General features: G+C 38.1%; 1 protein-coding gene across 25 annotated transcripts in view; it reads right to left on the minus strand.

Moving 5' to 3' along the window:
- The window catches only part of PTPRD (protein tyrosine phosphatase receptor type D), a 2,080,413-nt gene that overhangs the window by 90,038 nt on the left and 1,976,443 nt on the right, over window positions 1-13,932 (minus strand). For 13 of the 25 annotated variants that reach the window (XM_070495512.1, XM_070495510.1, XM_070495503.1 and 10 more), the window contains one exon: window positions 11,437-11,534. In XM_070495512.1, the coding sequence (XP_070351613.1) occupies window positions 11,437-11,534 (98 nt within the window). Of the gene's footprint in view, window positions 1-11,436; window positions 11,535-12,035; window positions 12,078-13,932 lie in introns of all 25 variants that reach the window. The other 12 variants (XM_070495506.1, XM_070495499.1, XM_070495493.1 and 9 more) reach the window with 1 other exon arrangement.

Below are 13,932 nucleotides of genomic sequence, written 5' to 3' on the forward strand. Positions count from 1 at the left end.
CTCGCAGCTTTAGAAGTAGAGGCAGGAAATCATTTCCATGACTGGAGAGTACTTTTGAAATTACTTAGTGCAGACTCCTTGGCATGTTGTCATGCCCTTTCATGGGTATAATTAGCTTCCGCACCTCACCTCTCAGCAGCAGGACCCTCACATTGCAGTGACAGGCACAGAACACATGGTGGGGGGGTCTCTCAAATAAGCCATGCCCCTTTCTCACCTCCATGCCCTTGCATGTGCATCTCCCTCAGCCTGGGGTCTTGCATTTCTAGCAAACTTTAGGGACTCAACTCAGATGCTCTCTGGGAAGCCTCTCCTTAGTATTACCCCTTCTTAAACTCCCCCCTCCCGACACCCACTACATTCTTAGAATTATTGGTTCTCTTTTCTGTTTTTCCTAAGACACTATAGGCTCATCTAGGGCAGAGTTTATTTCTTGACCATTTTTTATTCTCCAGTAAGTGTTTGTCAAACAGATGAAGGCATTCAAACTGGTCTTCTTTTAAATAAGGAAACTGAGATCACGCGAGATTGTCTAGGGGCATTAAAACTCATAGCAGAGACATGAGGACAGGCTCTACTCATGAGTGAGAATGACTTTTTCTGGATAATTAATGCTGATTTAATTTACAGAAATTCCATTGTACAAAATATGAAAAGAACTTTGCAGACATCACAAGGACCCTCCATCTTCGTCACCACTCACCTTCTCTTAATCACTTTTAGAGAGCTCCTTTTGGGAAGTAGGAGAGGGTAATGTTGTATAAGATAAAATGACTTGTGAAAAAAATTCGAATGTTGTATAAGATAAAGTGACTTGCGAAAAAATTCAGTGTTACTAAATGACGAACAGGTAGGTCGTGAGTATAAAAGTTCACAATATCAAGGGCCACTTCTGTTGGTGGCTTGCTCACTTTCCAGAGAAAGGCAAGAGGCCAGGTGGCCAACACATGCTCATCTTCATAACAACCTTATGAATACATACTAATATTCTCATGTCAAGTAAGAGAGAGCCAAGGCAAGGAGAGGTGAAGGAACTGGGAAGGGGTGAGCAGCACAGCTACTAATTGGCAGAGTCAAAATATGAACCTTGTTTTTCTTAACTTCAAAGCTCCTTCCAGCATCTGCTATTGTATCCCTCTAAGTGCACACTTACCACTCTGGCCCTAAAATCCCAACTTCATTTTAAATTAAAATAAAACTCAAAAAGCAACTTCTTTTTTTAGTTCTTGCCATAGCCTCTTTGAAGTCGAAAGTTTGCTTTGGAACTAGAGGCCCTTCAGAATTAACTGTTTCCTGAGAGCCTTGGGCTCCACATGGGGGCAGGTGGAAAAACATTCTGGCCAACGTCCAGTGATGGTCAAGGACCAATTAATTACAGTGAATTTGTGTGAGAACAAGGATTGAGAAACAGAAAACCAGAGCTATATGAGATCCTCCCAAGATGATTAAGACTCCCAGAAGAAAACAATAAAAAGCTCAAGTATAAAAGAAATGGAGTTTAACAGTGGTAAGGAAAATGTTTGAGGTTAAAGAAAGCGGGTAAAAGAATAAACAGTTAAAAAGTCCAAATAAAAATAAGCTTTGAAACTTGAGAATTTGGCTGCAGTTTATGTTCTAACAACTACAGAAATTCAGAGGATAAAAGACTATAAACACATAGACACACACCCTGGTTTTGGATGTAACATTTCTTCCAAGGTGAGCTGCTGTGTCTTTGTGTCCTGCTAGATTTGTTTACAAGACACAGAACAGCAGCCAGCTGGGAAGGGACTCTCTGTACTTTTATATCTTACTTGGTGAGGCTGGTCCTTAGCTATGAACAAAGAAAGCATCTTCTCGGATTGCCAATTTGAAGGCCCATCTTTACTATAAAAACAGCCCTGGGAGTTTAATCAGTAGGTATTCTGGAGTTAAATCTGAGGGGTCTGGATTAACATGTATTCACTTCTGTACTGTCTAAAGATAATAACAGTCTATTTTCTGAAGGAAAAAAGTCTGACAATAAGGCTTCACTGCTGATAGATCAGGTGGAGATGTCGACTGAGAGAAGCAGCTCTTATTACAGAAAGCCACTCTTTGTTCTGTTCGCTCCTGTTGTTGGTACTAGCAATTTTGAGCACAACAAAGAGTTTCTGTGAACTGGAGATTTAGTTAGAAATCAATCCAGACACACACTTTGGTTAATCATCTGCTGCGTGCCCAGCAGTGAGCCTGTTGCCATGTGGTCAATGGCATGCAGAGAAGGCATAACACCTGACCAGGAGAAGCTTATATTCAAACACAGGAAACGATTCGCATAAAAGGAAGGGCAAGATAGTAAGTGCTAATTGCATTAGTTAAACTAGCAAGTTTTCATGTTTTCTTCCTTTATTATTATTTATTTTACTGGTTTAGCAAAGCCCTAGGGCTTTGACCAAATACAAAGATGAGAAGAGGCCAAGGTCACTGATTCCAAGACATTTTTTTCACCTTTTAACATCTCTGAAATTGATGGCATATATTTGATGAAATAATAGCTACTAAAACTACTGAGTACTTGTATCAGGGAGTCTCCTAGCCATTTTATATGTATTGATTTATTTTTAGTTACCTATGAGGTAAGTACTATGATTACTTCTTTATAGAGATGAATAAAGCAAAATACAGAGAGGTTCAGTTATTTGCTTATGGTCACACAGCTTGAACCAGGTCCAATCTTAGGCAGCTTGACTCTAACAGCCTGTCTACTTGGCCACTGTGCCATACTATTCCCATTGTTAGCTCAATGAGCATAGGGCTCTGAGCGGCAGGCAGAGGGGTTTGGACTCAATCTGAAGCAGGAAGACTGCTCTGTTCTTAAGGAAGTGGGTAATGACTCCTACACCTGCACCCCCAGTCCTAGAGGGTCAGGGGATTCCACTTTGGAATAGTAAACTTAGCCATTCATCCACCTTGAAGAAAGTTCACTTGGTTTATCCAGCCCAGGAGGGATAAACAGGTTGTTACTCTTTTTATTTCATGAAATCACTCATTTTTCTCATTCCATTACACAAACCACCATACTTTGTTCAAAACTTTGAAAAAAACTTTCTATTTCTTGTGGCTCATGTGTTAAAAACATTTTAAAATGGAGGCTTGTCTCTTGTCTATTCCATTCTTCAACCTTGCATAAGAAATGAAAATAGGTCTCTGTCATCTACCACTTCCTTACTTCAGGAAGATGCCGGAGCCACTTCTAAGAAAAATCCAGTGCATTCAAAGCTAGCAAAAAAGTCAGGGGGGGTGTGTGTGTGTGGTTTCTTGTTTGTGTCTGTGTAATGCTCTAATGCATGTCCACCCTCATGAGTTTGCATATAAATTATAAACTAATTGAAAGCAAATATGACAAGTAGTTTTGCATGAGAAATTCTTGGAAGTTTACAAAACATTTAGCAATGAAGACTTTATGACTACCAATGTCCTCTGGCATACCTGGTCAAATATACCTTTTTCTAGGCAAAATAGAAATGTTTTCCTTTGTGGTCATTGCTTTGATGACAGACACTTTTGTCCCTTTTATGGAGAAATACAATGTTTACCAGTGGAAATGAAGAAACTGTCTACAATGAAAAGAAATGCATCCTTAGCGTGTCATAGGAAAGCCACTAAGTTTTCCTTAGAATACGGAATGCAAACTGGTAACAGTGACATTTTCACAGAAATTTTTAATATAAATATTGATCTAGTTTAGGACTTTGGTTTCTGGATTCTATAATCATGGCATAGTAAAAAGCAACAGTAAAAGATTTGGGTCTCTAGAGCAGGTAAGTTAAGATACAGCATTCTTCTAAGAAAAAGAAGGAATGAATTTGTGACCTGGTTCACCCATGTATGAGGTGTGTGACCTTGAGCAAGCCACCCCTTTCTCAATCTCTTGTTCCTTACCTCTAGGATGAGAAGGTTCAACTACTTGATCTCTGAGGTCTATTCCCATTCTAAATATTTAAAAATATGATGTAAGCAATGTTCTTTACTGTCTCTATATGTCTTGGCACTGTCAATATATTTTATTATTCATGAAGGAAATAATACATCTTTTTCCTTTAACTGTCTTACCAGAGTGTAGTGAAGATTTTAGTCTTCTAGACAAAGGTGTCACATACATGCTGTTACTGAAACAGAAGGACAGGACACTGATATCTGGAATGTTTCAGATAAGAGGCTCATTATCATCTGCATAGACAGAAGATGTCACAGAGTTGCCATGAGTACAGGAGGAAAATCTCAGCGTGTTTGGATGCTAAATGGTGGAAGACACGTTAGCACTGAGATCAAAGATAATACACTTCCACGGATGGCAGCAAAGACTTTGGGACTGGGCTCTGTGATAGGAACAAAATAAGTCAAAAGTGTCCTTCTGGTAGGCTTCTGTGAACCACAGTTTCTTGTCTCTCTCCAACCCAACAAAAAGACCGCTCTTCAGAGTGGTTTCAATAAACATGTTTAAGATAATACCACTAACAGAGCTACTGATAACAAATTTAAACTAGATGTCTGGTAACTATTCATGTCTGTGTCACTGCCATGGCAGGAAGGATTGTGGTCCAAAAGGTTTTATCAGTCAGCTAGGAACTTGGAAGAAAATTTGTTGTTGTAATTATGTTTAAAAGGAGGTTATTATGTCAACCCAGGCCACAACATGTATAAACTCTACAACGTACCTGAAGTAGAGTATGCAATCTAGGACTTATTTCTATGGGAAACTGCATCTTGCGAACCAAATTGGGAGATAGTTTTGCATCTTCTCTGACTTTGTAGCTTTTCTTGCTATTGATCACTGGGATGTCTTTGTGTTGGGGTCTTGACCAGTAGTGGGTGAGATGAATACATCCAATCCACAGTTAATTAATTCTATTTATAGAAAAGAAGTGCCTTGTCTATATAACTAAGAGAAAAGGTTGCTTCCATATCATTCACTCCTCAGATTACAAAGGACAGTTGCGCCAACGTGCAGAAGTCAGAGCATCTCCATTTCTAACAGTGCTATTGGTAATGTGTAGGTGATCTGAACATGGGTGAACTACGAACTGCTTTATAATCCCCTAATTCTTCCTCCTGTCTCCAGTTTCTCTCCAATTCTTTCCATTATATACACTGATGACAGATTAATTAATTTCCCAAGAAACCACCTTGCAAGTATGCTCTGTGTTCTTGTCATACTCTGAAAAAACTTGTATCATAGGACTGATTATAGTTTATTATAATTTTTCATTGACTTGTCTCTGATGAGAGAGTAAATTACTTGAAGGCAGGCATTGTAGGAGCTTAATAAATATTGTATTACTTTATTATAAATACATGATGCTTTATTAAAAATGAGCATAATTACCTCTCTACAAAAACCTTTCATTGGCTCTCTATATAAAAATAGTCCAACGTTTTTAGCTACCAATTATTGAGCCCCTTATTTTATATAGATAGATGGATGGATAGATACATACATACACACACATCACATGTGTGCCCTAAAATTTATACACATACGCACACATATTCCCCTAATTCTCATAGCAACACATTTTACAGATGAGAAACTCATAGGGTTATATATTGTGCAAGGCTACAGCCATACCAAGTGCTCAAGTCAGAAGACAAATTTGTCTGGGTCCCAAGCCCATACCCTTTGCACCATTACATCCCTCCACCTTTGACACTGCTGAGCCTGGGACTGAGAGCTCATTACAATTCTCGGCCCTCTTTACTTGCCCAACTTTATTTCACCCAACTGGCCACCATAAACAATTTGCTTCACCATCACAAACCTACTTAGTGCTCCCCCCAGCTCCACACGCACCTTATTGTGAAAAGACATCACCAGGGTATCTTGTTAAAATGCAGATTCTGATTCAGGAGGTTTGGGACAGTGCCCCAAATTCTGCATTTCTAACAAGCTCCCAAGTAATGCTAATGTTGCTCATCTGTAGTCCATACTTTGAATATGAAAGTACCAGAGCATCCTTTTCCCACGTGCCTTTGATCCCTCCCTTGACAAAATGCTTCTTACTCCTTTTCTTCCTACTTCCCCTACAGTACCACATTTTCTTCAATACCTTTCCCAGTTCTTAATCTTACTCTGATCTTTACTGAATCCTAAGGAACTGCATTAGTACTTAGGATTAGTGTCTTAGCGTTCTTATTTTTGTATTTATATATCTAACTTTGCCTACTAGACATCCTCGAAGTAAAAGTTTCTTATACCTTCTGTGTTCCCCTCAGAACTCAGCATAGTGCTTTTCTCTAGTAGTATGGTGGATAATTATTGGTCAGTCCTCCCAGCTCAGAAGCCCCTTTCCATAGTAACTTCCCTTTTTCCAATCCAAGGAAGGAGCAAGATCTATATGGGTAGGCTGTTAGTAGCAATGTCCTAATGTTTGTGTCCACAACAAAATCAGTCAATTGGAGTTCAGAGTTCATTCTCTGGTACCTGTAATTTGACTGGCAAGAAAAATTCTGTCTCTTTAGGAGGCCTCTACGTAAACAAAAACATGACCAATGGCCATATTTTCTGTATGTGGGCGGGAGACACAAAAGAAGCTGACCTGTACAGGGGGAAGAATAAAGCTATCCCAGAGAACACCACCAAGATGAGAGCTCTAGAGAAGATGTCAGGAAATATCTACAGTCCTCTACTTCCAGATAACAAGAATTCTTGAAGTGTATCTGTATAGCCTTTGGCTCTATAATAAGTAGATAATTTATTATAAATAATTTATAATAGACAATTTATAACAGATACATTTATAATAATTTATAACAAATACATTTATAATAAATAAATAATTTATAATAAATAAAACAAATTCTCATTTGTTTTTTCTTAAGCAAACTCTAGGGGCTGTAGTTACTTACAGCCAATCTAAAAAAACAGGATTTATGGGGGCTGGCCCCGTGGCCGAGTGGTTAAGTTTGCGCGCTCCGCTGCAGGCGGCCCAGTGTTTCGTTAGTTCGAATCCTGGGCGCGGACATGGCACTGCTCATCAAACCACGCTGAGGCAGCGTCCCACATGCCACAACTAGAAGGACCCACAACGAAGAATACACAACTATGTACCGGGGGGCTTTGGGGAGAAAAAAGGAAAAAATAAAATCTTAAAAAAAAAAACAAAAAAAAAAACAGGATTTATGTATATGATACTGATAATGATAATGCTGACGGTGAAGCCTATACTGGTTTATTTGCCATCTCAGGAAATGGAGAAATGAAGATTGGAGGGTCATGCTCTATAATATATTATCCCAAACCAAGGATGTTTCTCAAATTGAAGTCTTCATAGCTCCTGCATCAGTCACCTGAATTGCTCTTTTAAAATGGACACTCCCTGGGAGAAAATATTTGCAAATTGTATATTTAATAAGGAGCTACTATCCAAAATATATAAAGAATCATACAACTAAATATTAAAAAGACAACAACCCAATTAAAAAATGGGCAGAGGAGCTGAATAGACATTTTCCCAAAGAAGACATACAGATGGCTCACAGATACATGAAAAGGTGCTCAGCATTGCTAATCCTCAGGGACATGTAAATCAAAAACACAATGAGATAGCACCTCACACCTGTTAGAATGGGTGTCATCAAAAAGGTGAGAAATAAGTGTTGCTGAGAATGTGAGGAAAAGGGAACTCTTGTGTACTATGGGTGGGAATGTAAATTGGTGCAGCCACTTTGGAAAATAGCATGGAGGTTGCCCAAAAAATTAAAAATAGAACTACCAGATGATCCAGTAATTCCCTCCTGGGTATATATGCAAAAGAAATGGCATCACCATCTCAAAGAGATGTGTATCCCCATATTCATTGCATTATTTATGATAGCTAAGACTTGAAAACAACCTAAATGTCCATTGATGGATGAATGGATCAAGCAGATATGAGATATATATATATATAAAAATATACACACACACACAAAGAAGATGTGGTGTATATATATACATGTGTGTGTTATATATATATAACAATACAATATTGTTTGGTCATAAAAAAGAAGGAAATTCTTTCATTTTCGAGAATCGGGATGGACTTTGAGGGCATTATGCTAAGTGAAATAAGCCAGACAGAGAAAGACAAATAGTGTATAATCACAGTTATATGTGGAATCTAAAAAACTGAATTCATAGAAACAATAATGGATTGGTGGTTGCCAGAGGCATGCGATAGGGGATGGGAGAAGTGGGTGAAAGTGGTCAAAAGACACAATCTTCTAGTTATAAGATAAATAAGTCCTGGGAACATAATGTACAACTTGATGACTAGAGTTAGCAATACCATATTTCATATTTGAAACTTGCTAAGAGAGATCCTGAGTTCTCAACACCAGAAAAACAATTTGTAACTATGTGAGGTGAAAGATGTTAACTAAACATACTGTGATAATCATTTCACAATATGTACATATATCAAATCATGTTGTCTACCTTAGACTAATACAATGTTATATGCCAATTATGTCTCAATAAAATTGGGGAAGAATAAGTAAAAGGGAGATTTCTTGGTCACCGCAGCTTACCTACTGAAGCAGCGTTTCTTGTGTGAGGACCAGGAATCTGAATTTTCATTTGGCTTCCAAACGATCCATAGGCATTAACTAAGTCTTTGCTTGGCAAGACCTACACATACTATTCTGAATCAGTCTAAAGATTCACCACCTTAATGCACTGGCTTTGACAGTGCTACAAACATTGAGGACTTTCTTCCCTGCATTCTAGATGCCATCCTCAAATTCTGGCTACCCAAATTCTAGTAAGACTTGGCAACCTCATATGAGAAAACAAAAACCTAAAGTATCTGTAAATACCTTCAAGATGCAGTTATACTAATTTCTCAGGTCCCTCCTTCCTGCTGCCATTGAATCCAATGCCTTAGACCAATTTCCTTTCTAGTAAAAGAAGTCTCTCACATGATCTAATAATGCTTTGCTACAATTTAAACCTACTTCCTCCTATTCTGACCTCAGGATCAGTGCAAACAGCTTTCATGTTTTTAACCTCTGTTTCAGTCTTAGAACCACAGTAACAAATTTACCTTCATGTATCTTGAGAGGTCTGGGATAATTAATTCATAGTGATTGTACCAAAATAATTAAATGTTTGAAAGTAATGTGACTTGTCTTTCCTCCATTTTCTTCCCTCAAAACCAGTAAAAATTCTATTCAAAGTTATATGGAAGATAATAAGCCAGAGAAAATTTTTTTGAAGTGTTGCTCTGTGGCCTAAAATACTATGTAGAGACCTTTATCCTATTATCACTGATGAATACAACACTTAACTATCTCCTTCATGGCTGTTAAGGCACAGTAGAGTCAATTCATGCCCAGGGAGCTTTAATCACAGATCATCGTCATGATAAACGGTAAAGAGTCAGTGTGGGCTATCATGTCAATGGCTACTGGGGGAGTTCTTAATGGGAGCACTGCCAGCATGCAGTTCATAACTACTTTGAAGGAGCACTTCTGATCTAATGGCTAAATGAGTGTCATTAGAGTATCTTTACATGTAGCATTTCTCGAGAAATTCCATATTTAAAGGAGGCCGGTTATTGCAGTCAATGTATACAACTGGGACTGCTTGAATGACGCAGATATTGCCAATGGTTTAAAGTGATATTGGTAGAGAGTGAATTAATGGCTTATTAGCAGGTTGAGCTATCAAATTTTAATTTGTTGTGACCCATTATATCACTCACAATCACAAATAAAGTATTAAAGTGAGGCCATGAAGAAAATATCACATAGCGAAATAATAAGAATCATGCTAACAGTAAAGAGCAGGTTGGAAAGGTAAAGATTTCTGGTCAGTGAAAACGGACACTTAAGTAACAGTTTTTATGTTGCCCCATGTGGCATTCATCATATGCCTTGTTTTCTTTTTTAAAACTGAATTTTCAGCCTCAAGCCTCAAGCTAGAAACTGTTTTAAAGAATACTGCATAATTTAAAACAAGCCATTATGACTAAGAGGAAGAACAGGGAAGAAATAAGAAGCAGACCATTTGAGAAAATAAGACAATTCACAATCCAATGTGAGTTTCCTAAAATTGAAAATGTTCTCCTGAATGCTTGAAACAGAATAAAGGAACACATAACTTAACCAATGAGCAAAAAAACCCAAAAAGCAAAAAGCAAAATCTCCTTTGTATTCTATCAAATATTTGACAAAAATGTTGGAGAATGCAAATTGAATGAAAGGCTATCTGGTTGGTGATGGTGGAGGTACATGGGGCTACAGACACATTTTGCTTAGCTAGCACAGTAATTTAAAACAATAAGGATTTGAAGATTTGAAGACTTTAGAAAGCCTAAGCAAATATCCAGATTGCCACAGGCCCCACCCACTGTTCCACATACTCTTATGAGCTTCTTCGTTTAGTCGATACCCCTAGCCACATAAGGTTGGGGCTCCTCTTAGAAGTTCTTACTAAATGTGATAGGGCAGAATATTAGAGTTGGTAGGGACTGACAGAGGTCATCTAGTCCAACAGTCTCATTTCAGGTTGATACAACAGAAACCAAGAGAGATAGCAGGGATGAATTGTAAGACTCCCATTAACTAAAAACTCTTTATGGTGGAATTTGGACTGCTCAGACATCCAATAACCTTTCGGTATTTGGCACAACTACAAAATTTTCGTTGTACACTTTAATCTTATGCTAAATTAAACTCAGCCTAAAAGAAGAATGATGGTTCCATAATTAATAATTCATGAATTGGTTTCACTATGGGTCCCCGTTGCTGGGGAATGCCAGAAATACCCAGTTTTACAGCTTTCTGCTTGATAAACGCCACAATATCCAAATATGTACACATATACAAAGACTTTTCATTCACTTTCATCAAGAAGTCACACAAAACCTTTTAAGGATTCTGGAATGTTAAGATACCATTCAGTTCACCATTGCCTCAAAAACAGGCAACTTGCTGGGAACACATCACTATCTTATATTAGCTCTAGTATTATTTTAAGACTGAACGGCAAAATCGTGTATAGGTAGGTACTCAATACTTACAGAGTTTTCAGGCCATGTAAAACTGACTAAGAGAACTGAGAAATCTACTTTTTACCTGTAACCTCTCCTGTTCAGTGAGGAGCCTCTGCATGGATCAGGGTACTTGGCATTCATTTCGTATACTGGGAAGCTTATCAACTCAGTATATTCTATGAACTTAAAACGAGAAAAGCTAAATCAACCTCATTAACTAACACTGAACAAATGTAAATACTCAACACCTTTTAAAAGTGGAACTACTATATCAGTTGTTCAGATACTTCTAAACTGGCTATTTGTTATAAATTTTTGTATCAGATTCTGAGTCATATTTGAAAGAAAAAGCATCAGTGAAGTTAGTTTCTAAGAATATGGTCAAAAAAAGGGGAGACAACTCTTGAAATTATTGTCACGTATAAACCCACTGAATTACCTCATATTCCTGGGAAAACTTCAAGTTGTCATTTGCTTTCAACCTTTCAATGTGATCTGCAAGTTCCAAGATAGGTATTGGAGGATGACTAGCCATGCCTATTAAAAGGAAAGAAGAGACACATTTGAACACAAATGAAAATGATACTAACTATTGCAAAATATAGGGGATACTATAGTTAGAAATGGCCTGAAAATATGTGAGTAGTAAAGATGTTTAATGTGAGGAAGCAGGCAGATAGTTTGGTTACTCAAAGCAGGACATGCTCTGGAAGGATGAATTTTGTAGCCAAATGAAAAGTCACCAAGCATAATCCCCAAACTAACACTCCTAGTGTAAAAGAAAGCGTTACTGTGCTATGAATCAATGCGGTTAGCTAGCGGAGAAAACTGACAGGCTTGTTGTCAACTTCTGCTTTGAGTAATGACTGTTATGTCATTTCAAACTCCTTCTCCTGCACTGTGTGAAATGGAAATTGTGTGGAATTAAATGGTGTAAAGTGAACTAAGAAAACAGACATTGAGAAAGGCCTAAAAGGGAAAGAGTAGTAGCTTGATAGGAAACATAAAGTGACTTATGCATAATCAAGGAAAACTAACTTGAAGAATGAAGGTTACCAGGGTAACCGGAATCATCTGAACCTGCAAAGGAAATGATGGTGTGAATAAAATAAAATAGAACGAATTTGTTAAAAAAAAATGAAATGGATAGTCTGATAGACTTTTTAAAAGGACTAATAAAAATGCTGCAAGTCTTTACAGGATTCACTATACACTGTGACTAGATTAAGATCGCTTTAATATTTCACAAACCTGTAGGTGACTGACATTCACATGCAAACATGGACACACAGAATGACATGCACCACAGCTCATAGACGATAATCATCGATGACAAAATCAGACACCAAACTGAGTTTCAAAAATGTTTCCACTAGTAGCAGATTGTAGAGGTTGGGGTTGCAGTCTTCTCCTGGACATTTATAAGTGGCCACACTAAAAGCTTTGTGGTATTTGGCCCCAGATCCCCATTATTCAACCCCCAGCAAACCTACAATCTACTTCAGGTGTAAACATCTTTGTCCACTAATGAGAAATGAACGCAGGAAAGTGAGCAAATGGTCAAAGGACAGGGAGGGAAAGAAGGTGAAAAAAAAGAAAGCAGTGGCAGCGGGTGGCTCATCTTAGTTCAGTCTGCCAGCTGAAGATACATAAGTTTCACAAATTCCGTTAAAAATAATCCACTGCTGATTTTGGTGATTCCTGTGTCTTTCCAATGCTTTCGTGCTTTTCATATGATTTGCATTTTATTTCTTTCTGATTAATTTTTCAAGAGTTCCATGAGAGAGCATTGCTGACTCATGTCTTAGAGATACAAATTCAGCTGGCTAGAAAATCGTGAACTAGCATGCCCCCGGGGAAGCCTCTGAAGCGGGAAAAGAATGATGGAGGGACTCAAACTGGAGGCCATGTTGACATTCTGCTGTCCCTGGGACTCTTTGGAGGGTATTGGCTGCGGAATGGTGACCATTAAGTCAACATGACATGTGATTACTTTATGGGCATTTTAGAAATTGTGCCACCATTGAAAGTCATCCAGTACGTTCATTTATCTCAAATGCCAAATTACCAATGCTTCTGGTAAGTTAAGTAAAAAACTACTTTGCTTTCCCAGACAATCATTTTAGTATAGTGCTGAGACATGTGGTGTTTTAGTGTTCATGTCTATGAAGGTCTGCTTCCAGTCAGCTAAAATCTTAATGGAAGATCCAATAAAAATGAGTCAGCTTGGAGGTAGAAACTCTTTGTTGCTGATATAACTATGCATTTGGAACAAAATATTGGAGCCCATTTCTGCACCTTTTCCACACAGATGGTAGAATTGAACTAACTGACATTCTGTGGAGGGAGTGGGTGGGTGGCAGTGGTCTAACAGTTAAAGTGATCTTGTCCAGATGAGGCACTCCCAATGACAAGAATGGAAATGTAAGGGCACAAGAGACTCTAGGTTTATCTGGAAATGGAAATGGAATGATGTGGACATCCATTACAGTGCTTTAACAGAGAAAATAACAGAGACAAAGATGTTTAGACCTTTTCGAGCGAATCGTGGGAGAGAGTTATTATCATATATGGACTGAGTGGTGGTTTGGCTAGAGAGGGAGGACACAGAGCCAATCAGGGAGGCGTAGGGGACTGAATTACTGCTCAAAGCTGCAAAAAGTAAAGCCAGTTGGAGATGGGAAAAGTATTAGTATAACAGCAGTAGAAAACCATAAATATCAACCAAAGATGCGATCAACATATTTACTTCTGGCATGCACTGGCACAAGGTTTGGAAGTATTACTTTGGAAGCTAAAGAGAAATCCAAGCAAACCTGCACTGACTCTTTACATTCTAAATCAGGATATATACACCACATGCAAAGATACCAGAGCATTCAAGAATTATTTAAGAATTCTTAGTATGTATCATATTGTACCAAAGTTCTAGGAC

Source organism: Equus asinus, chromosome 23 (assembly GCF_041296235.1).
Source record: "Equus asinus isolate D_3611 breed Donkey chromosome 23, EquAss-T2T_v2, whole genome shotgun sequence".
In the NCBI taxonomy this organism is placed as follows: domain Eukaryota; kingdom Metazoa; phylum Chordata; class Mammalia; order Perissodactyla; family Equidae; genus Equus; species Equus asinus.